The following is a 24140-nucleotide window of genomic DNA, read 5'->3' on the forward strand; positions in this document are numbered from 1 at the left end:
CACGTGCATCTGTTAATCAGAAAGGTTCTTGAGACCATTAGACATCATCCGGATAAACCTGAAAAATTCTCACGAGCAGAGACTGGGAATAGCGACGAATCAATGAACCGTGTAACCACGCAATATTTATCTAGGCTGAGCAGCCAGGTCTGTATAAGACATCTGAGGTTGTTTGAGCACTAAGTGCATCCTTGATTAAGCTGGAAAAGTCGTGAATAATCCCGTCTCCCGCGGTAAGTTTTACAGGCAACAAACTTAACCCTCGCTTAAATATTGCAGAGATGATTCGTGAAATCAGAAATTTCTTTTCTCAACGATCGAGGCAAATGTTTTTATTAGAGACGTGATTTTCCAGCAGTTTTCCAACGATTTTGGAGCTAGCTCACATGCATGCGTAAAACTGTTGTTGAAATTCACGCTACAAACGATCTATGTAAACTTAGATTCTTAAAATCGTAAACCAGGGGTCTAATGCATATTGTATACCGGTAATTTATGCTGATCCGAAATACTGCGGTCGATTTGACTCTTGTACTTTCAATTTTGCTCAACGCAATGAATTAATCGCGTCGCGTCGCGTCGATTTGCTGTCTGTAATATGGCGCGTTCGGTTTAAAAAAATAGGAAACATATGTTATTGGTCACAATCACTGTAGCGGGAAATCAAATTGAGTATCTGATTTTCACCAGAATTACTCAATGTTGCCTCACATTGTCAAATTAAGTTGTAACTACAAGCGGTTTCCAATGACAGTTCTCATCTTCTGTTGATTAAGACAAAGATTTTGATTTGTTGTTCCAGAGTGGGTATCCTTAACGCAAGTAGGTATTGATTCTGGTGGGTTTATGTACTTCTTTGATTTTTCTTACTAGCAAGTACAGGTTATGTAATTTGTTTTGGTAACATTTTTATGATTAAAACAATTTCTTTTCATTCATAGCCAATTTAACTGTTAGCTTTAATGTGCATGTGATTTTAATTAAATTCTTTCTTGCTACAGCGTATGAACATGCTTCACTGTATAGCCTATTATCTGTGTTCTTTTGACTGCATTCTGGAAAAAAAGTCTTATTAAACATAGATTAAACTATCCATACATTGTAGCACATCAGATATTCCGGCATGAATGCAATTGGTTTAGAAACGCAATTTAACAGAGTATTCCCCAGTCAGAGTTGTACAATACCACTATGGAGTATGTAAACAATAGCCTCTACTTAGGGCAAAAATGTGTACGGATATTTTCCCGGGGACATTTTCTGTTCCAAGATGTGAACTGTTTTCCAAGAGTGAAGCTCAAGGAAAACTGTGAGCTTTGAGGAATAGATAATTTCCAAGAACAAATGTACAAGTATATTTTTGCACCAAATGAAGGTTGTTGTGGTTATTATCCTTCAAAGGTGCAGGAAAAAATGTTAGCGAACAGCTAACGGCTTATGGTGTCTGATAGTTACTTTTCGTTGTTCTCTAGTATGATTATGAATAAATTAATATGTTCCTTCTTCTGTAACAACCTCACAATGCTTTCTCATCTTGAATGAAAGTGAAATGCAGAGTTTTCTGTATTAGACGCAAGGTTTCAAAATTGGGGAGTATGACATGGGGTATATCCTTGGATATCTCCAGTTTTAGTTGGGGGATATTCAGTCATGTGATGCATTTTGAACAATTGGGCACAAGCAAAAATATTTTTTTTGATTATTACTGGTGATATTCCTGCAGTGATCTTTTCCAATTTCCAATCCTGGCATCTAATGCACCAATTGTCTTTCATTAGGAGTGGTTTCAAATTAGTAGAAAGTTTTGGTGTTGATTCAGAAAAGAAATAAAATTGTTTTTTATAATTATGGTCACCCAGAAAAGTCAACATTTCTTTTATAGGGTAAGGTATTTTGAACATTTTGTACTGTATGCTCTTAAAAAAAAATGTATTTGACAGATTATAAACACAGTAGCCACTATTTGGTGTGAAATATGCTAATGCTAACACTTTTCTTTGAGTTTCACTATAGGAAAACTGTTTGCTTCTTGCAGTGGACAAATATCCTAGCATGTTTTGACACTAAATTGTGACTGTGTTGAATCTCTGATTTATAATTATAGTATTCAAAACTTCTGATGGACAGGAATATTTCATTAATTCTTGACCCTGTTTAACCCCTATCATCCATCTACATTCCCTGATGATGCCGTAGATTGGCAAAAGCTTGGAAAACTAAATTATCGTAGCATACCTGGCCTCACTTGATTTACAGGTCTGACTCTATTTATTGTTCCAGGTCATTACATGCACAACAGGCAGTGATCATGGCATTGTAGAGCAGAAGATTTAGGATGAAGTAATGATGGACAGAGATCTTGCGACTCGCAAACGAAAGAAAAGTATAGAGGATGTTGCTAGGAATGCAAAGAAATCATTAAAAAATGGATCAGGTAAGGTCAAGGGTTATGTTGTCATTTTAGCTGCCTGGTAGCTCATGTTGTAGAGTGCCAGACTGTTGGGGGAGGTTAACCCTTTAACTCCCAATATTTTATCAGTAATTCTCCTTACTGTCTGCCTTACAGTTCATATGATGTTAATTTGGAGAATTTGGAATTGGATCAACTAATAATCCCCTGATTGGTATTTCTCTTCATTCTCATTACCTGTCTGCTTGATATTGTACTGATAGTGTAAGGAGAAATTCTTTCTAGATCACTAGTAGGACTTCAAGGGTTAAGGGATCAATCCCAGACTGGTGCAACACTCAAGGTCTTGAAATACAGTGTAACTGTGGAGAAATTGCTGCCTTTGCTTTTACATCTGAAAATGGTTTCATGTTCTAGTATTTTTGGATGAGGACAATGATGTATACAGTACATGTAGGTCCCTCTCTCCCTTATTCTCTCTGTACTGGTTAGTAAGGGAAGTTAAGGAACCCACTCACATCTCCCAGAGAGTAGGAAACCTAGTTCTTGGTGTTGTGGTCTGTCGTTGTTCGTAAAAGTGGGGGCAGCAGCATAATTGTAAGCTGCTCAACTTAGCCTGGTCAAAGTCCCCCTTCAAGGTGTTGTAAAGCATGTTGGAGCATACAGCAAGTCCTCTTTAGAATGAAAATATTTGCATACATGCAGGCAGTTTTTGTGTCATGAAGCTGGGTGTCAAGTGTTTGATCTTTGCCTATTGTTTTGCCTGCTTGAAATAAATAGTTTCCTCAAAAATGCACTCAAGATCCTTGAAAAGTTCTCTGAGCCTCTTGATCCTTGATTCTCGATACTTGAGCTTTGGGCAACGACTCTTGATAGTTTCAAGGATAGAGGATCAAGTTTCAAGTCAAGACTGTCAACTTACTTTTGAGTGGTGCTGTAAGCATGGATAGTGCTCCACATGTAAATAAATGCTACATCATCATCATCATCATCATCATCATCATCATCATCATCATCATCATCATCATCAGAAATGACTGGACCTTCTGAAAAATGTCATTTTGAATTATAAATTGTGAGATATTAGAGAGCTTTGAAAATTTAAACTAGCACCAAAAGGGGGAAAACCTTGTACCCAGTTAATCCATTATACATGTATGTGGTCCACTTATACAAGTTGTATCTAGAATGTGAAAGCTTCATAGGGAACTGTGAAACACAGTTTGGCTGCTGGCTTTGCAACCAAAAAAATCCAGCTTAGAGAACTGCTGTAGTTGTGCACAACTTTACTATTCATTGTGAATTTTGGGTGGATTCATTTACCTGTTGAACCTTGGAGTGACTAGCTTCTAATTTCTTCTTGCAGTTTCACTTGTGAATCAAAAAAGGAAGGTCATGAGAATTAAAGAAATGATCGCCATTAAAAGAAGCTTTTGTTAAATTAATTCTCCTTTCTGGCTCTGCAGGAAATGTATGAAGAACAGGGTGGAGCATATAGATACTGATGTCAGGGTGTAAAGGGCGAAGGTCATACTGTCATAACAGTGATATGTATGTTATTCTTTATTACAGGGTCGGATGAAGAAGATGAAGAGCTCTTTTCCTGGGAAGAATATTTAAAAAAGTATCATGCTAAGGCTGTTCCTAAGGAAACATTTAAACATGTAAGCATTAATACATGTAGATGTACAAGTAATTGTAAATGCTTTTTCATTTTCACTGCATGTACTAGACACAACCTATTAACTCTATTACTCTCAAGATCTCGTCAGTAATTCTCCTTACCATCTGCCATACAACTCATATGATGTTCCTTTGGAGAATTTGGTATTGGGTCAACTAAAAATCCCCTTATGGCTATTTTTCTTTATTCTCATCACTTATCCGCTTGATATTGCATTGACATTCTAAGGAGAATTTCTCTCTTGGTCACTCATGGGAGTTAAAGGGTTAAATGAAGAATAGATAAGCCTGATATCCACCCAAAAGAAGGAATGTGATAGGTCTGAGTGTGCTTCCTGTAGGGTTGAAAACCCTCTTTGTCTCCACTGTTACAGGGTTTTCTTGGAGTAATATACCAGCAAGGGAATATTATTTAGTCAAAGGAGCATACTCTTTATGTCTGAATAGAATATAACTCACTTCATGAGAATTTATTCAGAAAATTCTGTATAAATGCAGGAGAATTCTCCTATCTTGGTACCTTTGTGATCACTTAGCTACCTGTGGAGAAAAAAAGTGGAAGTTAACTTTTTTCCTTGACATGTATTTACATTTATTTTGCTCCAGGTACAAGACACAAAAGTTCAAGGGTTTGTTCCTGGTATGAAGTTGGAATCCATGGATCGTACATCATTAGAGGCTGATACCTACTGGGTAGCTACAGTTGTCATGGCATCTGGGCCACTGCTTCTGTTACGGTATGATGGCTACGATGATGATCGCAGTGGAGACTTCTGGTGTGATGCAGCATCTGATGATCTTCAACCTGTTGGCTGGTGTGCAAGAAATAATCACATACTTATCCCTCCTGCAGGTATATGAAATAACACATCGGAAATGTTCACAGTGTACATTGTTCAGTGATGTCTACATTCAATTCTGACTCATGTGGGCATCAGAGCTTACTATGTTTCCTGTTATTGATTAAAGTAAACTCATTTGGAAGCAATTTTAACAATATGAAAAAAGTTTTCTGTTGTTGCTGCAGATTGAACAAATTAATGGGAATTTCAATGTGCATTATAATCTTTCCCACCTTGAGAACTCAATAACCATTTCATTCTCAGGAGCAACCAAGACAAAATTTCTCCTTAATACAATATCAAGCAGACAAGTGATGAGAATAAAGAAATATATAATGTAAGGTAGTTGATTCAGTTAGTTGATCCAATGCCAAATTCTCCTGACTGACACTAGAAGAATTGTATGGCAGATATTAAGGAGAATTACTATAATTGAGATCTTGGGATTGAGGGGTTAATAGACGAGATGGTTCTGTCATGAGTGCAAAAAAAGCACAGAAGGAAAAAAAATGAGACAAGTTTTTCTCCTACTGGGGACTAGCATTTAAATTCTGGTTGTAACCAATCAATCTTCAGTTACAATGTTCACAATTTGGAATGCAAAAACTTGAACTTCTGTTCCTAAAAATATATTAAACATTATTAACTGTTATAATGATTTCAAAAGGGCATTGTTAATGTATAAATATTATTATACAGCCATCAGGCATAAGGAGTCAAACTGGGCCAAGTTTCTAAAGCAAGATCTGGAAGGGGCTGTCTGTGCACCAGCTCATTTGTTCCACAGGGTAGGTAACCAACTAAATTGCTGGGCATCTTGGACTTCATTGTGTGCCAGGTTTTTCATTATGAAATTGATCATGCCTCACAAATTATTTTTATCTTCAGTCATGTTGCTGAAATGTCACCATTTTTTGCACTTAGCCCTTAAATGTTCAGTGGTACATGTAGCTCATGTTTTTAATTTTTGATTGTTAAAATTGAATTTGGGGCAACATTATGAAGATGAGCACTATGTAAGCCATTCTATTTTCTGATGTTTTGTTAAGTTAAACAGAGTAGAAGATACTAATTAGATTTTTTTCAAACCATTTTGAATTTATCATTGGCTAATTGTACCTGTTAACCATTTAACTCCCATGAGTGATCAAGAGAGAATTTATCATTGGCTAATTGTACCTGTTAACCATTTAACTCCCATGAGTGATCAAGAGAGAATTTCTCCTTACAATATCAATACAATTTCAAGCAAACAAGTGATGAGAATAAAAAATATTAACTTAGAATCCCCTTAATCAATCAGGGAATTATTAGTTGATTCAATACTAAATTCTCTAAACCTACATCTTAGAATTGTACAGCAGACAGTAGGGAGAATTACTACTGTAATTTGTTCTTGGAAATAAAAAAGTTTCTGCAACAGTTACAGATGTGCCTGGGTGTGTTTTCAGAGATCAAATCCAGATGAAGAAAATCAGCTGAAGCCAGGATTGAAGTTAGAGGTGTTGTACAAGAATGATCCACTCAGTTACTGGGTTGCATCAGTGGTAGATTCCTATGGTTTGAGGCTAAGATTACGACTAGAAGGATCGGAAGATGAAGCCAATGATGTTTGGGTTTATTTCCTGTCAGACACTGTTCACCAACTTGGTTGGGGGAAGAAAAAGAAGTTGAGACTCAACATTCCTCCTGGTAAGTACTGTGCATGTGCCTGCCTGAAAATGCCAACTCTCTTACTGTTTTTCAACCAGTGCTGAAGAGTATGAGGCCAAGATGCCACAGTATTTCTTATATGAACTGCAGCTTGTGCATCAGTCAAGTATGATTCCCGTGTTTTACATGTGAGCACCATTTACTGTAGATTGTGTGTGAAACATACAAGTACAAGACTCTCAATTGACTTTAAGATGTATGTAAATTACATGCGATCGATCAGCCTGAATTTATCAAATGCATGCACAAAAGTGCACGTAGTCAGACTACAAGAGTGTCTGGTTAAAGTTTGAAAAATTTCTCTTTTATTTGAAAGCAGAATACTCATTACCCCATTCTACTGTTTCTTAAACTGGGGTCTTGTTAACAAACATGTACTGGGTATATTAGGGATTTGTTTTATGAGCATTTCAATTTAATTTATTAATAAATGATTATGTTTATAGGATTGATTAGGATTGATTTTTCAATGGATCCCTTTTATGGATTTGATTCAGTAATTGATTTTTTTTCATTCCATTGAAGATCTAAAGACAAGGTATCCATCAAAAGACTGGGCACAAATCAGAGGAAGGCTTCTTGGTATTTGTAATATGACATCAAATGACATGTCACTCAACGAGGCACTAAACAAGGTACACTGTAGGCTGTACACTGTACACTGTACACTGTACACTGTACACTGTACACTGTACACTGTACACTGTACGCTGTGCACTGTACACTGTTTACCATCTTCCCAATAGAGATCATAGTAGAGGAATTTGAGTTGAGTCTCACAAGTGATATGCGATTGTGTTGGCTTTGCTGTACTGCAATCTGTGATTGGTCAAGAAATTGTGGGTCACTCTTTCAGCCAACCACATGTAAAACCAAAACCAGTCATGACTTTTTCACTTGCATTTCTGGCACTACAACTAGTTTGCTTGTTTTTATGTTACGCCTTTCTGTTACACTCTCAATCTCATCCGCAGTTGTGATTACTTGTACTTTGTGTTTTTTTTTTTTACAACACTTGATCTGAAAGTGCTTTGCTACCAACTCAATGAGCTACTCTGTAGAACAGCTTGCTCTAGTGATGACAAAATGCATAAAGCATATATTTAGCATCAGCAATGATTGTTCACCCTGAATTTCTTGGATGTTATGTTGAGGGAGGATATGGTTTGAACAGCCTGAAAGTGGTTGGTGCATAGAAATCTCAATCTCTTTTCATTATGGTACCATAATGCAGAATTTGAAAATTCTAAACCTCGATGGCATCAAAATGTGGTGAGAACAAGAATGTAGTACATGATGTACTTACCTCCTGATCTGTTACTGTACAAACCCATGGCAACATGGAATCTGTTTGTTTTACATGACGAAAAGAAAGGTTTTGTTGATGGTGATGTCTTCTGTGCATCTGTCCTCCAACAGATCATGAGAAAGAACTGCTCAAAATGCAGGCATAATTCAGCTTACGTGTATCATATAAAAACCAAATATGAAAATATTGAAATTAGGCTATCAGTTTATATTTGATGTGATGTTTGAGAATTGTTCCTCTTCTTCAGTCTGACAGCTTGCCAAGACCACATGGATTTACAAAGGGTTTGAAACTAGAAGCCGTGAATCCCAGTGATCCTTCTTCCATCTGTGCTGCTACAGTTACCAAAATTCCTAGCGAGTTCTTCTTCCAGGTGGAGATTGACAGCATGATCACATGCAGTGACAGCAACCGACCTGCCATGTGGTGTACCTCCAATTCTAGGAATATCTTCCCTGTAGGGTGGTGTGCTCAGAACAACATTCAACTTACCCCACCCCCAGGTATGGAATTTTTTAACACTGCACATTTGATATCAATGTTCATTTTTGCGATTGGAACATTTGTGGTTATTTCACTTAATCCTTTACACCCTAACATCAGGTTGTATATTCTCCCTACTATTGTCTGTACATTTCCTTAGGTGCTGACAAGGAGAATTTGTTTAACAATCAAGAGCTTCTTTAGTGGGCAATCATTACCTTTATTGTCATTACTTTAATGTGTGATTCAGGGGTGACGTTGTAAGGAGAAATTTGATGTTTCAAAGGGTTAAATTGGTATTGAACTGTTCTCCGAATGTAGAAAGGAAGTTGTTTGGAACCACTTCTTACGAGCTCTTGAGAAAAAAACTATTTTGTGTCCTTGATCATGATTACAAGTTATGGTGCGTCTTACCACCATCTGAGTGTTCTTTCTGAGCCACTGAAAATTTATTGCAATTTAGGCAAAATTCAGGGTCCAAAATTGTTCTTTCAACATTGCACAAGGTGAAGGAGTGGCAAAAAGTCAAGTTCAGAAAAATGTTTCCTACCCTTGAGATCAAGTTTGTTGGTTTGTGTTTGATGCATCTTGTATTGATCAGATCAGAAATGTCGAGAATTGTCTGTGGGCACATACAGCATTCATGATAATGCTGTTTTATGCTTTCAATGGATTTTACCGGGCGATGGTATACAGCGCCGTAGCCGGTGGCGGCTAGGTGAAAAAAGCGAGGGAGGGCTGGGTCTGGTCGACCCAAACTCCTTCCCTTTTTTCATCCGCCATTACAATAGCGCCGTTTACTATTTTGTTCTGTTTTACCAACTGAACGCCTAGAATACATTATTTTTCTTACGTAATGGTTTGGTTTAATCAACTGAGTTGATAATATAGACTGGCCATCGTAAGGAGTGTTTAAAGCTGACGCTTCAGTCTAAGCCCTTTATCAAAGCGAGTGACGATGGACTAACGCTCGAAACGTCGGCCTTATAAATTCTTTCCGGTGACCAATCTATATTATCAACTCAATTGATGAAACCAAATGATCTGGTTATTCTTCCCCACCGACGCAGCACCACAGTTTCTGTAGAAGCCTACACCCTTTAACTTTTCTTACAATTGTTAGTATGTGCGTTTACAACGTTCCATCCCAGTTTTCTTTGTGTAAACTTGTGAACGTCTTTATATTTTTCACTTTATCTTATGTTTTGTAATTGTATTTTCTCGGCAGGATATCTTGTTCATCCCTTCAACTGGCAGACATACCTTGAACATACAAACTCGACTGCAGCTGCCGACTCTCTGTTTACTTTGGTAATGCTCTTAACTTATAAACAACTGTGATTGACAAAATAACTGATAAAATTGTGAACCCAACAGGTGTGTTGAGTATTGATACAATATTGGTTTTGCTCGTGCATTTGATTTTAGGGAAAGAATTAGCGTTTATCATGCGAGAAAGCATCTCACATATATCACTATAAGCTAGAAATAGTATTTGGTAAGGTGCATCTTTCTCGTGCATCTTTTTCCGTAAGGTGAAGCTTGACTTGATGAAGAATCTAACTTGAGTTATTTATCCACTGTAGGCAGTTCCACCTCATGAGTTTGATATCGGAATGAAGCTCGAAGCAGTCGATCAAACAGATCCCAGCACCATAACAGTAGCTTCGGTCTCACAAGTGGTCGGACGCACTATGTGGGTGTTACTCGATGGATACAAGAATGACTCTGTGGAACATATCTACGATGTGGAATCATTGGATCTTTTTCCAGTTGGATGGTGTAGCATGAACGGGCACCCGCTCGTTACACCGAGAATACAGCGTAAGAAATTTTGGCTGATAAACTGTGACGTTACAGCAGTATTTGTTCGATCATGAGAAACGATAACTGAGTGATCTTCCTGAAAATGTCGTAAGGGTACAAAGTCTTATTCCAAAGGGCGGATAATGCTATTCGACGGATAAATCACTATCCAGCTGATAATTGTTGACAGAACATACTGCAGGTTGTACTCAATAGCGATTTATCCAGTGGATAGAGTTATCGACTCTTTTAACAACCGGGGCCAGATGTATACTTGACTGTGTCTCTTTTGTCATCTTTGCTCAGGTCCTCCCGAGGAAAACAGGCGTCTTGCTTCGCTAAGGTATTTTAGAAATTTATTACGTATTGGATGTGAACTGATGTTCGATATGATGCAAAATGGATACATTTTTCGGCGAACTATTCATATTGTGATGATGTTGGCATGCGAGAGCAGTGAATTTACTTTCATAAACAGCATCTCAGTATGACTTCTCCTCACCGTCTGTCATATATTTCTCACTAGTTTTGTTCTCAGAATGTGCTGATAGATCAAGCAAAATTCTTCAGTTGATAGTTTTCTTTCTTCTCCTTACCTTTTTGCGCAACTATGTATTGATATTATGAGGAGAAATTACTTATTAATCCTGAGTTAATCTCTTGCAGAACCACAAGACAAAGAGAAAGTAACAAAAAAGTGACAGATACAAGCACAGCCAACATCACCAATCTCTCAACAACTAGAACTTATGAAACGAGTACTACAAATTCTACAACTACGCCTCTAAATTCTGTAAACGTTACACCTGTCACAGGTGGAAACAACGTGACAAGCGTGATCCAGCGTGACACAAATCACCAGCAGAGCGTTAACATGACATCCATAAACACTGAAAACGAAGTCAAAATGGAGTCCAATTCTCACACAGAAAAAACGGAGTCTTGTTCTCTCGAAGAGGTGAACACAAAGTCACAAGAGAAACAGTCACCCATATCTTCTAAGGGTAAATATGATTTGAGGCCCTCGACACTTGTCCCGCGGGATTACGGTGAAGAGGAAGAAGAGGAAAGTGCGGAAAAGAAGAAAGTTGAAGCTGTGATTGATCTGACAGAAGACGACGAGGTTGAGGTGGAGAGAAAGGAAAGTAAGCCTGTTGAGACCAAACCAGGTCTACCTTCGAAGGATGATTCAGGTATGCGTTCATGACGGCTTTGTCATTCTTTAAGTAAAATGTCGAGCCGCACTTTATGACTTGTTTTATGACTTTTTTATTACAATCTACATTATTACAACCTACAATCGGGAACAAAATTTGATCTTTTCAACCCCCTGTTACTACAATTTTATCTCTTTTACCGTATTTAAGTTAACCTACTTGCCCCCTCCCCTTCCCCCCATAAAAGAAACAGAACAAAGCAAAACAAAACAAACAAAAAACAATGTTGAACTTTTAACTAAATACAGGCAACATTGAATGGTAGGAGGGGGGGGGGGGTCTCATTAATTAAGAATGTGGTAAAAACAGGAGTGTTATTCTAGACAGATAGGACTCTTCAAACATAATGTGTCAACTAATTTTGATACTGAATGTAGTCTCCTAGGTAGCCGCTGTTCTGTCACGGCACACACCACCTTCTGTCCTCCTTGCGTGAAGGGACCAAATAACGGCTACGAAGGAGACTTTAAATCGTCCTTCCCCTTGCTCACGAAAAGATGAAAAACATCTTTCTGTGTTTTATTATCGTCCTATTCTATTTCTTCACACGACGCTTTTGAAAATGCTGATCTTAGGAGTGTATTAAACGCGTGTCACGTATCTCAGTCGCCATAGAGACTTTTTGTGGTTCAGTGGAAGAAAATCGGAGTGCAGATTTCGAAGATCTGAGTCTCCATTCGTTATAAAGAGTTAGAATTTTTTCTTAATTTCACGCTTGTGGCAAGACGAGAAGAAAATCTTTCTACATGGTAGACTCTATGTTGATCTTTCTTCAAAAATTTGCTTTTGTTTTCCTTTATAGGGATCTGTATTTATGTCAAAAAATCCTGTGAACCGGGCCCGTTTCTTAAGCAAGCTAAAGTAGCAAGTCTTCCTGCTGTCATTGGTCCAGCGGGTCCCAATATTGTCTTAAGACAACTTGTTGAGCAAATTGTTCTCAGCGCTCATTCGTCGAAACAAGTTCTGAAGCTGCTTGCTTCTGAGACTGATAAAATGACTATTGCTTCAATTTTGAAGGTACTGTGTTCTTTTCTGTAGGGTTTTTGAGCTTAGGTAGATTCGAGAGCACGGACGGCGAAAGGGTGAAAGTCAACCAGCCAGCTCGCCCACGACTTAAATCCATATATTTTTAAATTCAGTCTAGGAGATTCAATAGTAAACGAAGAGCATAGATAAAGAAGCTGAAGGCAGTCGTCTTAGTTGACAGTCACCATGGTTTATTTTCTGAAATATTCCTTAGATTATTTTCACAGTCCTTGTCATGTTTGCTCGACTTCCAACGTGGGTATCCAGTGGTTTGTGACGTCAGACACCTAGTGCTAAGCAACACCGCTGTGTGACAGGTGGACTCAGTCAATTACAGAATCATATCGCTTCTCCGCCTTTATCTTTACGAGCTTGATGTTTGTTATTTTCTATTGCAGACGTTAAAAAACAAACTCTCTTTGTGCGAGAATCTCATCAGTTTGAATAAAGTCGCACTGTGTGCGCACTGTGATGCTCAGAAAGGTTAGAATTATGCATCGATAATTCGAAGCTTTAACATCATTCTCCGGGTAAAATTGTGTTCTAATACCCCGTCCAAAAGCCGGAATTGATCGTCAATTTTTTGTAAAAGGCAACATTAGGGTGGGTTAAGTAAAGGTTAAGAAAAGTATTCTCAGACAACTGCTACTTGTACTCCAAATCAAAGTCAACTTGGTTTAAAGCCCAGGTCGGAAGGAGTCAAGTCATTTGGTTGTGTACAAGCGTGGTCGGGGAAAATTGAACACGGGACCACCAAGGGAATTGCTGAGGAATAGGATCGCTTTTTGTCGTAGCGGGACTCGAACTCCGGACTTCGGGATTCCGAATTCAGTGACTTTATCAATCGACCATACCACCTCTCGGGTTAATATCATTTTTCCCGTATCTTAATCATATCAGATACGAGAAAGTTTTGTCTGACCCCAAATTTTGACTGTCTTTTCACTTGAACTTTTAAACTTATGTTTTAATTTTTGTTCTGTTTCAGTTCCTCTTTCTCCACCCGCTTCATCTCTCCGCAAAAATTACGAATCGCCGACAACACCAAGTCCAGCGACGCCACCCTTGAACGACACACCATCCCCAATAAGAAAAGCCGTCCCTAAAGTAGATAGCCACCTGGTGGGTTATCCCGCGGGTAATCCTGCGGGTCAACCCGCAAAGTCCCTTCCCGTTCTAAAGATTGCCCTCCCTAAAGCAAAGAATATCCCGAAAGCTGCACCTTTTGTAAAGAATCTCCCTCCAGAGCCCCCCAGACCCGAACCCTCGGGATCACCGAGCATTTCGGGTTCGCGTTCATCAAAACACGTATCTCAATGGAGCGTTCAAGATGTAGTGGATTTCATAAGAACAACTGACTGTTTTAAGTTTGCAGACGAGTTTCAGAGACAGGTAACAGCGAGGTTTTATTACTATTGTTAATAAGATGGCAAGATGTCTCTTTTTATGAGGGATTCACTCAAGTCTGAGGTCGATTTTCGTGTTAAAATATCGAGGTCAACATTTATTGACTGTATGTTACCTGATTAGTGCCTTTTAGTCCCCAATATTTTGTAAATAATTCTGAAATGGTAGAATTTATCTTCCTACATAAAATTTATCGGGAGGAGGTCGAAGAGTGTAAAGGGAGGAAGTATAGAATATTGGGATCAATATCAGTATCTGGGTAACTGCCCACCTACCCCTCCCCTAACCCACCATCGTACCCATCTATTTTAACAGCTCACTACCGAGTTCCGATGGCGTTACATATCCTCCAGTGAGTTGGGGGGGGGGGGGGGGGGTCAGGTAAATTTTATTGGTACACAACGTAAATTCTCCCACCCCTCCCTCCCTTTCCCCCCTCTTCCTCACGCTGTAAATAACGAGAAGTCCTTGAGTAGAAGTTACATGTTGATAAAAACTTCAGGCAGTATATAGATGAACAAAATTATTTTTCTTTCTCCACATCGCAGGAAATCGACGGTCGAGCTTTAACGTTACTATCCTTAGACGAGATTCACAAGTGTCTTGGAGTAACTCTTGGACCCGCCATTAAACTTCACTTTACTGTACAGAAACTGAAAAAGAAACCTCGATAACACAGGCTGTTACATTTCATTCCAACGACGCATTCTATGATTTGGGCCTCCAGTCCTGAGAATGAGGGTGCGGAAGGTCCGTTTATCGTGTGTGTTTTATGAAGCTTTGTTGTCTTCAAACTCCTCGATAACTTTCTTATCGGTTTCAAGCCGGGTCTGAATAGCGTATTTGCCTCTGCATTACGTCCCTTACTTAAGGAAACGTTCCTCATCGGAAAAAAATTCTCTATTGCAGTGAAATCTAATCTGGTACGGTGGATACTGGGAAAGTACGTAAGCCCACCATTCACCGCTTAAATTTTGAAGACAACGGTCTTCATTATTAAGTCTACAATTCCTCTACTACGTACTATTGGTTACTGTTTACGAAGACTATTTTTTTACAAGTGCTATTTGTTGAGAAGTGCGGTAATGATTGGCTTAAAGACTGGAGTGTAAACTCGCCTCAAGTCTTCTCACTGCATCTCTCAACTGACTGCACGTTTGCAGAGCTCAGAATCGTTTCGACTTCATATCAGCAGTGTACTAACAAGTGAACGTGCAAATGAAAATATCTCGATCTGTGCAGTGATTTCAAGATTTCGTAGTGTCTTGGTTTTAGATGTCATCCAAGATCACGTGCAGAGACCTTAAATGTAGTTGTGGCAGTGTGTGTTTGTGTGTGTGTGGCAGGGAGGGGGAGGGGAAGGGGGTGGGAAGAAGGAAGGATCTTTGAAGATTCAAATTGTGCGATGAAAAAAATTGATACACAGCAAGTGCGCTAACATATAAATCCCTTCAATTCAACCTCTAAACCATCCCTCCCCCTCAAAAAAACAAACAAAACAAAAGTAAAAAAAGAGGATGAATTAAAAATCAACATTTCAAGAAAATTGAAACACAAAAGAGGTTGCGCGTAAGAAAAAATTTTTGTTTGGCAAATTTGAAACACGAGAAGGTTTGGCTTGAAAAATTCCCAAGCCTCTTCCCCCTTCATTTTATTTTCTCTCTTAAACAGTAGTACTGTTATAAGGTTCAGAGTTTGTATGTTGGTGTAATGCGCAGTACTACGATATCATCAACGAAACCTTTCGCCTGTTCTTGTATCTTCAGTCTTGTAACAATTTATTCTTGGTGGCTTAAATTATATCCTTTTATTGGTTTTTAATTGTAACCTTCGTGCATTTTAGCAGTCCTTACTAAGAATGTAACTGGTATGACCAAGTTGTAATTGCCTCATCAAAAGTTTTTTCCTTACATTTTGACCCATGAGGGTGACTAGCATCCAATTTCTCGTCACAAAATCACACCTGAATCAAGCAATGAGGTTACAAAAATAGAGGAAATGATCAGCAAACTAAAGATCTCTTGATAATTAAACACATTCTCCTTGTCAACACCTTCCCATATCTGTATATACTTTTAAGGAGACCATAGCCAAACTGAGCTGATTGATTCTTTGCTCTCATGTCTCTCTTGGAATAAGGGTTATTATGTAAATTTAATTTCGTGACGATTGAACTCGTCAACACGTGCAGTCACGCGACGAAAGAAATAAAATAACGCGATCTTGAAGAGCTTTGTGTTCTCGGCAGCAGAGATCTAGCTTAACATTCCCGAGAGTGTTGTTTTTAGCGACTTCGTTAGGCGACTAAAGTAGACGGTGTTTTTACGAATAACATATTTATTGTATTTCAAGGAGAGCACGCGCGTGATAAATTCCATGTGAACAATATGGCAAGAGATGGAAATATCGTTCGCTTATAGCTAACTAAGTTTTGCATTTCTTGGGTCGAAAGGAAGAAAAACTTCCAACGTTACTTGCTAGGATCATTTGAAGAGGGGGAGCCTGTTTTGCCGGCTGAGACACGAATGAAACCCGTGTTCAATTTTCGATTTGACTGCCTTATCACAGAAATGACCTCGCGTATCCTTTCATTGGCGCAAATTATTCGCCGACAAGCCTAAGCTACTTGGTCTGGTGGCTGATAATTAAATTAAAGTTACTTCAAGTACTTTTGCAGAAAGATTTTTTTGTTAATTAAGATGATTACTAAAACAAACAAATTCGAAACATTTAATCGAAAACCTCAAAACACGCTTGAGCTTTGAGAAAAAAAGCTAATGTTGACGTAGAAATAACAATTTATTTCAACTATCGAAAGTCTCCGTGTGACGTTAACTCTCTGATGACCTTTTTTGCAGTAAACAGTTTCACCCGTGGATTCTAAGTCGGGCCTTGTTTACATTCGCGCGTTTGACTGTTTGCTTTTCCAAAATATTAATGCAAGTTTCTTATCATGAAACTTTCGAAAAGGAAAAATGTCCTTTCTTAAAAACCGAAGGTAAGCCATGATATAAAAAAGACCCTCTCCTTATAATTTTGCAGTGAAACTACGAGGCGCGGCAGAGAGGTTTCAGTTTTGTTTTGAACATGGTGACGTCATTTCTATGATCAATAAGGTTGTAGACAATGAAAACTTGTGATCAATTTGATAATCAACTAGGAAAAACGCTTTGAAAATAAAGACTGTTAAATTGTCAACTTTTACTCCGAGATCACGAGATCCTAAAGAGCTTTGATTCCCTGCTTAAAATAGTATGCTTAATTAAGTCACGTTTTCTCGGAATCAGGGACACCCAAGGTAAAAAATTACGACATCTGTAGAGATCAATTTTAGGATCACGAGAGCTGTCTTGAAGTGATCTGGTTGCTTGCTTTAAATAGGCTGCCCCCTCAGGCAAGCTTTCTCGGAATCTAAAACACATTTCGCGGCTGTGTTTTTTTCTGCAATTCGTGATGGAGTCGCTTCTTAAAAACCTCAAAGAGCATGTAACATGTTCGATTTGTCTGGATACTTACACCAAACCCAAGACCATCGCTTGCCTTCATACGTTCTGCTGTGAATGCCTGGAGCGACATGCCTTAACAAGCCAAAAACAAGGGTTTTATCGATGCCCCGAGTGTCAGGCACAAATTTGTATCCCTGAAGGAAAGCGTTTTGATAATCTGCCCAGCAGTTTTCTGCACAACAGTTTGTTGAGTCTTCTTGCTGTTCGACGCAGTGGCGAAGGAAGCGAGATCAGCTGTAGTACATGTCAGAAGAAGAGCGCTGAGATCAATTACTGCTTCGATTGCGAGAAGTTTATGTGCCCAGACTGTGTGAAAGCACACGAAGTGTTTCGAGATACTATATTTCAGGGACACAAAGTCACACCAGTTCGACAGTTTCAAGCTGCAGACTACGAGGCCTTGTTGAAACGGCAATCGTTTTGCTCGGAGAAGTATCACGAGAAAGAGGTAACGAAGTTTTTCTGCGTGGGATGTCAAAGCTGTGTTTGTCAAGTTTGTATTAACACCGATCACAAAAGCCATGATGTTGTTCCGCTTGAAAAGGCAGCAGACGATGAAAAAGCAAACATCACTGCCCGAGCCGAGCTTGTAAAAGAGAAGAAAGAGGTCTGCCGAGATGTTATTCGTGAATTTGAGAAGACGGAGCATGAGTTGGAAACAAACATTAGCACAGCTAAACGCCGAGTTTCCCAAGCAACCGAACAGATGATGGGAAAGCTTCGCCAACTGGAGCGTGAAGCCATTACTACCCTCGAGAAGTCTCGCGTGTCGAGGATTGCGAAGTTACATTCTGGAAAAGCATCGGTTGTGTCTTTTGAAAAGCAACTTGACCAAGCATTTGAGTTCAGTAACAACCTGGTTGAGAGGAGCTCAAGCTCAGACATAATGCAAAACAAGAAAAATGTGCAAGAACGAATTGAAGACCTCATCAAGACCACAATGCCAGCACTTCCGGTTAGCTCGTGTGTGGAGTTTGTGTCGACATGTGAACCAGAGAGTTTAAGTCTGGGATTTACGAAATTCAGCGAAACAGATGTGCAAGGATCGACCGTGGAAGGCTTGGATCAGAATTTTCAAGCTGGTGTAGAAGCAGAGCTGCTGATTTGTCCCAAAACAAGCGAAGGAGAAATCAGAAACACTCAGCACACAGATCGTGTTGAATTACACATAGACCCTGCTGATCAAATAAGGAGTTTGGTGACGAGTGAAAAAGAAGATGATTGTTTCCAGGCAAAATTTGTGGTGAAAGTACCAGGTACATATAAAATAGAAGTTAAGGTAAACGGACAGAGACTTGTCAAGAGTCCTTTTACTATTGTGGTCAAAGCACGAGAGTTTAACATTGTTGGTAAGTTGGACTTTCAGGGAGAAGTGCCTCAGTTTCTAGCCGGCATTGCAGTGAACAGTAAAGGTGTTATTGCTTTGGCTGATTTTGATGGTCACTGTATCCTGGTATTTGATGAGACAGGAAAGTTTGCGCGAAAGATTGGTGGTCAAGGTGACAAGGATGGGCAATTTGCGAATCCGCCTGACGTCACGTTCCTCAACGATGACGAGATTCTAGTGGCAGATCAATTTAATCACCGAATACAGCAGATAAATGTTCAGACAGGTAACTTTGTGAAAAGCTTTGGAAAAAAGAGAAGTGGAGATGGAGAGTTTGGGTATCCTGTAAGTGTTTGTATTACAAGTGATGGACGTTTTATCGCTGTAGCGGAGTTTGCTAACAGCAGAATTCAGGTGTTTACAATGGATGGTGAACGTGTGTTCAAGTTTGGAGACAGCGGCCCTGAAAGACTGGATCATCCCACCAGCTGCGTTTGTTACGAGGAAAAGTTCTTTGTAACTGACCGCAATAATAACTGTGTGAAAGTGTTTGATGGCAAGGGACGGTTTTTGTACAAGTTTGGAGAAAAAGGAAACGGTGATGGACAGTTGAAGTCTCCGTATGGCTTATGTGTTGACAAGTATGGCAACCTTCTCGTATGTGACCCGGGAAATGGATGCATTCAACAGTTTTCATTGGAGGGAACTTTTATTGGCAAGACAAGTGCTAAGGTAGCCATTAATATACCTTGGGGTGTTGCCGCAATGCCAGATGATCGGATTTTGATCTCTGAATGCCTTAAGAAAGAAGTAAAAATTACAACTACAAATAACAATTTCATTACCAGTGCGACATGGATATGTTGAGGCTTCATGTTTTTTTTTATCATTTGGCAAAAATTCTCTTAAAATGTTTTAATAGAGGGCCAGGACTGACGACTAAGAATTTTCACCATTGCACTGACACATTCTTCTCGTTTGTTCTTTTCTTTGGTAAATTACTCGTCATAATGAAGCCGAAAAATAGCTTATGATCCAAGGGACCCGTAGTATATCGCTGTTAAGGTTGGTAAATTTTGGGAACCTTTTTTATATCTTAACTAAGACAAATCGGATCTTCTTAGATGGAAATGTTAAGGACTTAATGCTACGCAATGTTTGAATGGATTGACTTTTATGGACTATATGGTCGATAGACTTGAGAAAAATTGATTTTGAGCTAAAATATTTGTTAACTGTTTCTTTAACTACAAAAAGCCCAAATTTGTCAAGCGATTGCACCAGAGAGCTTTCCTTGAACTACACATTATTTTCGATAATTGTAAGTCGTGTTATTTACTTAATTTATCAGTAGAATTTAGCAGACTGTTGAAATGCATAAGAGAGGTGATCATGTGATCAAAAAACTTCGTTTGATTTTGTATAAATTAAATGAGGAGTTCTTTACATTGTGATAATTGCATAATTAATGCATGCATGCTTCTGTAGCTGGCCTGATTGTTTAGCGAAGTTGAAAATGAAAAGTATCTTTACTTTTAGCTCGATAAGCCTTTGTTAGAAAAGTTTTTGTGTTACATGAACCGTCAAGGCGAAGGAATTGAAACAAATATGACAAAATGGTTTGTTTACCATGCTTAACAGTTAGCAAGCCAGATTTTAGATAAGCAATCGTGACGTAGAATAATTATTCACATAAAAAATAAAAATGTATTACTTTTCGTCATTGTTACAAAAAACGTTGGTGGGATTTTTGATTCTTATACTATAAAGAACACTTTGTCAAAATCAGTGGAATATTAATTGAACATGTTTAAACTAATTAGTGATAATAAAGAAGTTTATTTTGATACTATTCAATGTATGTTAACTCCCTGTTATTATACTATAGTTTGAAACGAACACTTAACTAATTGCGCTGTCAATATAAGTGGAATTCTGTATGTTAACATTACTTAGTTTTCAAACTTTAATAAACTTGCTGTTTACTTTACTAAGAACTTGTAACGATAATCGTTGAATGAATTAGGCTCTAGGGGGCTATATTACCTCGCGTGATCTGCTCGAACGGTTTGTTCATCGGCCCCTTTGCTTTGCCTCGTTTCTCTCTTCACGGGTTTCGTCATCCCTCGAGAATTCCAGAATGTGTTTATTATTTATGTATTCTTGTTAGTACACTGACTCTTTGGAAAGTAAGATATTGAGCTTATTACATGGACTAAAACTTGTCAGATATAAGTAGCTAAGAAGGGTACTCTCAATACTCTTGTGGGTCTGTTTATTTTTCAATGACTCTTACTTAAGAAAGAATGTTTTTTGATTTTTTTAACAATGACTCGGTGATGTCTGCATTCAATTCTGACTTATGTGGGTATCAGAGTTTGCTATGGTTCCTGTAGAATTAAATCAAGCATTTCTCTGAGATTATTGATGACATTAATCTTATTTGGAACATGAAATTTCAACGAAGTAATGGGGGATTCGGAGAGAGCGGTTGGTAGAATGGAATCATCTTTTAGAATGAGAAATGTTGGCTTTTCTGTGTTTTTAAACTAATTGGTGATAATAAAGAAGTTTATTTTGATACTATTCAATGGCTGTTAACTCCCTGTTATTATACTGTAGTTTGAAACGAACACTTAACTTAATTTCGTTGTCAATATAAGTGGAATTCTGTATGTTTACATTACTTAGTTTTCAAATTTTAATAAACTTGCTCTTTACTTTACTAAGAACTTGTAACGATAATCGTTGAATGAATTAGGCTCAAGGGGGCTATATTACCTCGCGTGATCTGCTCGAACGGTTTGTTCATCGGCCCCTTTGCTTTGCCTCGTTTGTCTCTTCACGGGTTTCGTCATCCCTCTAGAGTTTCAGAATGTGTTTATTATTCATAAATTCTTGTTACTACACAGACTCTTTGGAGAGTAAGATATTGAGCTTATTCTATGGACTAAAATTTGTCAGATGTAAGTAACTAAGAGGGGTACTCTCAATACCCTTGTGGTTCTGTCCATTTTTCAATGACTCTTACTAAAGAAAGAATGTTTTTTTTTTTATTTTTTACAATGACTCGGTGATGTCTGCATTCAATTCTGACTTATGTGGGTATCAGAGCTTGCTGTGGTTTCTGTAGAATTAAATCAAGCGCATTTCTCTGAGATTATTGATGACATTAACTCTATAGTTGACTAAAAAAATGACAAATGATGGTAACCTTTTTTCTTTTTTATTTTTTTTGTCAACAGTATTTACACTAGTGATTAGTGCTATATCTCATTTGAAAGAGGACAAAATTAGCTTTTCAGAAAAAATATGTTTAGCCTCCAAAAATCCATGGATTTTAAATCATGCTAAGAAAATGGCATACAATTTGCATAAATTATTGTACAACTTTTAACTTTGAAACAGCCTGAGCCTGAATGGATTGGAGTTAAAAGGAAATACTTCTTAGATAAAATATTCCTCATCTTATGGGCAAGACATCCAGAGACTCTGGCTGAAAAATAAAAAATATGGAATTAATTAGAATTTTTTTCCAGACTGTACCCCAAAACCATAAAAATTGATCCAGATTATTGAAAAATGTATTCCTCACTAAGTATTTACACAAGGGAAGTAAGCTATATCTCACCAGAAAAGCCCTTTTCTTATGTGCCTTGAAAACCTCGAAATGAACAACTCGCTCAAATGGGCTCTTTTCATCAAAGTAAGCGGTCAGATAACAAGCAATACGCTGCGGAAGCGAGGTGAGGTATTTTTTTTGAGAATTTGACGTATTTTTTTATTCCTTAGAGCGCTCGTAAATATTCCCATACAAACTCTTATAATTCCGCCATGACCGTTATTGTGTAAGATGATCATCTCACAGCTGGAGCTTGGGCCGGCTGTGGTTATACCTGTGCCTTTTGAGTCGACATGTGTACCATCAGTTGCTTAACGTTTCCCTTTGTGTATACAGTATGTAATTACTAAATTTATCTATCTTCCTTTTGTCACTCATCTTATCAAACGAGATCACGAAATTTCCGGTCCTTAGCCCTTAACTTAGCAGCATATAGAATTCACGAGCGCTGTTGCAATTTCAACGTTTATACTTTTATTATATGAAATAATCAGCAAACGATTTCGAAGAGGAATCCATATTCTCGAATCGAGCAAAAGCACTGCTGTACTTGTAGTATGGGAAAGCGCAAATATCGATTTCATCTGTTTCGCAAGCAAAGGAGTTAATCACCAACATCGGAAATAGCGACCATACATTCCTCGCGACTCCCTTACGTTTGTTTTCCAATTTTCCTGACATATCCAAGCTCCAGACAATAAGATTTTCCGGGCAGAATCGGTCACATTTACTGACTTCTACGTTTTGCCGACGGAAAATATCGGCAAGCAACAGTAGCCACCGTACTTCCACTTGGCAGGTTACGTAGATTTTTACACAAGAAGTGATTGGCAGCTGGAGCTTGGATATGTCAGGAGAGTTTCATTGACAGCTGGATTAATTACACCCCATGTTGTGAAACCATTATGAAGACATCGCGCTTTACTTCGCTTTTTTTGTCACATATAAAAAGGGAAACGCGAGGCAACTGTAAGATGATTCATGCTAACCCGTCGGTATCACTTAGCACTGGCACAAGTCGACCTAATAGGGACGAATTTTGTCGGCGGTGCGTTTGAAAATTTGTCCGCCTCAAAAAATTGTCGATTCACGACAAACCATCCGCACCTGTAAAGTGTTGGTAATGACAAAAAATTTGTCTATATTAACAATTTTGTCGCTAGTGCGGATAGGTCCACAGTCACATACAAAAAGGGAAACGTGAGGCAACTGAAAGATGATTCACGAGTATCACTTAGCACTGGCACAAGTCGACCAAAGAGGCACACGCATGACTTAACAGTGGAAGATGGAGATATTTTCAATAACAATTATAGTCCAGTGTTTAATTGCCAGTTTCGCATTCGCATGAAAAGAATGAAATAAATGCTACGACCCAGCACAAAAATTTTGACATACGAATAGTCGGTCGAAAAACTGCTCAAAACAATTTGTATGATCAATGAACACTCCATAATTAGTAGTAGTTACTCATACATAAACATCCCACCCCTCCCTGCGTACTGTAGTTCGTCTTCCACCCCTCCCTCAGTAACAACAGTCTGCCTACCATCTCTCCCTGAATGCTGATAGACTGCATCCCACCGATCCCTAAGTGCTAATGGTCAGCCTTCCCCCCCCCCCAAAAAAAATGGTCCAAAAAATGCTCCAGTCCATATTTCACCCTCTGCCTAAGGGCGTTGGGTAAAATGTGGACTATTTTTTTTATAGGGGGGGGGGGGGAGGCAGAACATTACTTCTTAGGGATGGGTGGGATGCAGTCTCTCAGTTCTCAGGGAGGGATGGTAGG

At 38.6% G+C, this 24140-nt stretch overlaps 2 protein-coding genes across 4 annotated transcripts; both read left to right on the forward strand.

Annotated features, from left to right (window-relative positions):
* Positions 1-132: 132 nt before the first annotated feature.
* LOC113667007 (uncharacterized) lies at positions 133-16126 on the forward strand. 3 transcript variants are annotated; one of them, XM_089208310.1, is made up of 17 exons: positions 133-233; positions 803-838; positions 2281-2434; positions 3983-4074; positions 4700-4946; positions 5635-5723; positions 6387-6627; positions 7174-7283; positions 8205-8460; positions 9669-9751; positions 10027-10264; positions 10553-10589; positions 10913-11439; positions 12266-12480; positions 12888-12972; positions 13478-13881; positions 14445-16126. In XM_089208310.1, exons 3-17 carry the CDS (start codon positions 2344-2346, stop codon positions 14568-14570), a joined length of 2841 nt encoding a protein of 946 aa, XP_089064436.1. In that variant the 5' UTR covers positions 133-233; positions 803-838; positions 2281-2343; the 3' UTR covers positions 14571-16126. The 3 variants fall into 3 exon arrangements, with proteins under 3 accessions (XP_089064436.1, XP_089064438.1, XP_089064437.1); XM_089208311.1 differs by having other exon boundaries at positions 149-233; positions 803-822; XM_089208312.1 differs by lacking the exon at positions 803-838 and having other exon boundaries at positions 146-233.
* Positions 16127-17117: 991 nt separating this feature from the next.
* On the forward strand, positions 17118-20180 carry LOC113666166 (E3 ubiquitin-protein ligase TRIM45). Its single transcript, XM_027181926.2, has one exon. It carries the CDS (start codon positions 17350-17352, stop codon positions 19594-19596), a length of 2247 nt encoding a protein of 748 aa, XP_027037727.2. The 5' UTR covers positions 17118-17349; the 3' UTR covers positions 19597-20180.
* The last annotated feature ends 3960 nt before the right edge of the window (positions 20181-24140 follow it).

Source organism: Pocillopora damicornis, chromosome 5, assembly GCF_964200805.1.
Source record: "Pocillopora damicornis chromosome 5, jaPocDami1.2, whole genome shotgun sequence".
Lineage (NCBI taxonomy): Eukaryota > Metazoa > Cnidaria > Anthozoa > Scleractinia > Pocilloporidae > Pocillopora > Pocillopora damicornis.